The following is a 3,971-nucleotide window of genomic DNA, read 5'->3' on the forward strand; positions in this document are numbered from 1 at the left end:
CTTGTGCCTTCCTTTTTCTGTTCATCATCTGTAAAATTCAGAGTAAATCTGAAACATATTGACAATGTTACAGAAAAACTGTTACAAATAAAGCATACATCAGCTTTATTTTCCTGCATAAAGTTAGCATATCTTCAAAGACTATTTAAATAGCTTTAACTTGTGAGCCTCTATTTAAAGAAATAACTCAAAGCAAACATTAGCTTAATAGCTTCACAAATACTAACGCTGGAGAATGAGCCAGAGGACTAAACCAGAATTTAGTTTCAAACCAAAACAACTAACTAGTTTCATAAATCTTACCTGGACAATTTGCAGTTTTTTTTTCATCATCTAAGTCAGCTTTCACGGTTCTCTCCTCGTCGTATCTGTCAGCACACCGATTGTGGTGCTACTGCAGTCTCCGCAGTATCGAGGCATGCATTTAATGCAACATTAGCTGAAGGTGAGGATCAAGTTCCAGGTGTTATAAATATTGCTTGATTCCCGCCACCTTCTAAGCTGCCCTGTCTGCACCCTTTTAAAGATACAGGCAGTATTGCATGAATTCAGCTTAAGCAGTATTTAAACAGAGCATGATACTTTTAGAGCACAAGCTGGCACACATTTTTCTGACTTTACTCTCGGTATGTGGACATCTTCTGAAACTTAGACAGATTATTCTTTAGGATGAAAGGAGCCATCCTAGCATTTTCCTTGTGTGGACACACAAGAAGAAATGTCCACACAAGAAAGGTGTTCCGTCAGGGGTTGGTTTGCACAAGTATATAAAGACAAACACACACACACACACACACACACACACAAAATACTGTATAAAACCAGCACCAAATTTTGTTTAGTCACCATAATGTCTGTGAATCCAGAACATGTGTGATCTCTGCTCTGGTTACACTACCGCACTAGTGCGTCACGCTACAGATATATGTATCGCCATTCCCAGACAGAGCATTAGATGATAATATTTTGCTTAAGCTAATAACACAAACAGTTGTTATCTTTTGTGTTTTTATTGAACACCCATCAAATATTCACAGTACTGGTGGAAAAACCCTTCGATTTAATAACCAATGAACCTCCTTTGGTAGCAATAACCTTAAATGTTTTCTGTATCAGACTTGCACAATGTTCAGGAGGAATGTTGAACCATTCTTCCTCACAGAGCTTCTTTGGCTCAGCCATATTCTTAGGGCACATAGTGTGAATTGCTGTCTGATATCGTTCTGTGTCATCTTTATTGAGAAAGATCTGGGCTATGACTGGGCCACAAAAGGTGGTTTTTATGAGTTTGAATTCATTCTGTAGCAGATTTCATTTGATATTTAGTGTCAATAGCACATCCTCTACTGTACAGTCAAAGAACCCGCTGAAATAGATGATCATGTAAATGCACACCCACATACAAAATTCTTCATAACTACATACATGTACAGATGCCTTTACACTACAGAGATCTATCCTCTGCAAATAATCTAGAATTAGGAGAACACAACGAAGACGGGAGACAAAAGGTGAGGAGACAGGTGAGAACAACAGATGAGATGCTGATGGAGGGGAAGAGACACTGGAGGAATCAGAGAAAATGAAGAAGAGCCCAGAGCTGTCAATCATTCTCTTGTACCAGAGCCTTGCAGTCCTTTTCCTCCTGGGAAAAAAATCCATTGTTTTGGTAACCAAGTATTAACTCAATTTGTAAAATAGTCTATGGCAATATAAACTGTCAGGAAAAATTTAAATATGCATGTTACTTCCAAAAATGAAAATGGAATAAAAAAATGAAACTCCTGGACAGTGTCATGCAATCAATAACTGAGTGGAGTAAGGACAGTGACCTGCTCCTTAACACCTCAATGACAGAGGAGATGATCATTAACCTCAAGAGAACAAAGGAGAAAGACCACCCCAACTCCACCAACGGCCCATGGACAAGAGGGTCTGTGCCCCAGCCTGGCCACCCCAGCCAAAATTTCTATATCCACCCCTGACTGGACCATCAAAACCTCACCCTCTTCTTCAGGAAGCTGAAACAGGCCCAGCTTCCACAGAAACAAATGCTGAATTTCTACAGCAGCAACACCAAGAGCATCCTGAAACAATGTCACTGTGTGGTATATGCGAACTGCACAGCTGCTAAGTGGCCCAGCACATTGGAGCTCCTAAAACTGGACACAATCTATGCCAGACTGAAGAAGAATGCAAGCAGCATAATCAGGGACACCACAACTGTAAAGCAGATGGTTCAGGACAATAAAAAGCAGCATCAGTAGACTGAGGTACGGCTGCTTGCCCAAAGCTTTGGCCTAAATCATACATTCATTCAGCTTCAAAACATGTATTAGAACCGAGTTATCAACAACAAAACTGAAGTATCAGTCTGAAAAAAAATTATATTGTGATATGACTGATGTTCTGGTCACTGAGTGGCTTCTAACGGTTTGTGATTTGCCACAATCCTCTTCTCATATCTTTCAGTAGCTCTCATTTTGTGGGAACCTCACAAAAACATGTCAATCACCTGCTCTAGGATAAACCGCACAATGTCCATGTATTTGTAAAATTCTATAAACACAATTTAATATTTTTCTCTTTTCAAGACATCACTTTCATATTACAGTAAAGACATGAAAGGTGGAGGAAAAAGATGAGGAAAAGAAAAAGTGATGAAAAAAGTCAAAAACATGGAGATTGATAAGGAGGCGAGGAAGAGTTTATTCATCTTTTTTAATCTGAAAACCTAATTCTGTTCATCTGCTCTCCTCTTTCACTTTTTTTGACCAATGACCAAAATTTATCAGGTTTAAGAGCAGAAAAAATAACTCCCACGGAGTTAATAAAAGACATTCATGGACTAAATACAGCCACTCTAATTATTTACTGCAATTTAAATAAGCTAAAAATTTAAATAAACTGGTTGGCTGTAAATATCATTTGCTTTACAGTGTTGTTTAAATAGTACAGTTTCGTTAGTTAAAAAAAGGGGGGCGGGGGGGGGGGGCAGGAACCCCAGTTAAACGCACTTTACCCACGTTTTCAGGATGGCATCAATCCCAAAACCTAAAATCTATATATACATACAACAGAAAGGCAAGACAAATCCGATATCATGTAGGAAAAAACTTAATTTACGCTTATTTCGTTTCTTTTACTGGTTGGATCACAACCTCCTGTCAATTCATTAACACTAACCGCATTAACGGTATGCTCAAGCCTATGTTGTACGCTTACATTAAAAACAATCATTATTTAGCCTTTCACTTACCATTGAAGCTCCAGATAGGCTGAAGCCCTCCACCTCCGTTAATGTCGTTACTCATGTTGCATGGCGGTGCACCAACAACAGTCAACCTGAGACCTCGCTCCCTTTCGTCTGCTTTCTCCCAAGTTTTCCGCCAGCAGTCGCACCAAAAATTCCTTCCGTAGCTCGTGTACAATTTTAGAATATTTCGTTATTTTTCCCCCTCTTTTACTCTTCCGGAGGATAACAGTTCACCGTGCAGGTGGTCCTTCTGTGATGCTGTATCTTTCTGCTGATATTAACCAATGTGTATGTGACAGTTTTCACTCTGCGTGGGGGCGGGGGAAGCGCTGTGTCAATCATTCGGGGTGTCATACAAATCTACACACGCACAAAAATTAAACCAAGCGATTCCTTAGAAATGACTCACGGTCAGTTATAAATCTGGCTGTTCCACTTCCACACACATGGTTTCTCACGCACCAGAAAGCTTGCCTTTCAGTCCGAGCAAGCACGCGACAGGAAAAAGAGAGAGAGGAAAAAGGGAGAGATTTATGATGTCATTTTTCTCAACCAATCCTTCACTGAATCTCCAATTTAAAAAAACTTCTAAACTTCATACTTTTGAAATATTTAGCTTTATTTTGAAAATCTTGCCCCATTCAAATGAATGGGAAAATTCAACTTCAGCATATTTTCAGCTATCAGAATGTTCACCTGCTCAAGGACATTCATG

At 39.4% G+C, this 3,971-nt stretch overlaps 1 protein-coding gene across 3 annotated transcripts in view; it reads right to left on the reverse strand.

Moving 5' to 3' along the window:
- The window catches only part of LOC109951519 (muscarinic acetylcholine receptor M4-like), a 53,226-nt gene extending 49,467 nt beyond the window's left edge, over window positions 1-3,759 (reverse strand). For all 3 annotated transcript variants that reach the window (XR_002273627.1, XR_002273626.1, XM_020586071.1), the window contains exon 1: window positions 3,260-3,759. Coding sequence is in view for 1 of the 3 variants with exons in the window: in XM_020586071.1 (XP_020441727.1) it covers window positions 3,260-3,314 (55 nt within the window). In the remaining 2 variants the exon portion in view is untranslated. The remainder of the gene's footprint in view (window positions 1-3,259) is intronic.
- Between the last annotated feature and the right edge of the window lie 212 nt (window positions 3,760-3,971).

Source organism: Monopterus albus, unplaced genomic scaffold (genome assembly GCF_001952655.1).
Source record: "Monopterus albus unplaced genomic scaffold, M_albus_1.0 scaffold394.1, whole genome shotgun sequence".
NCBI lineage: Eukaryota > Metazoa > Chordata > Actinopteri > Synbranchiformes > Synbranchidae > Monopterus > Monopterus albus.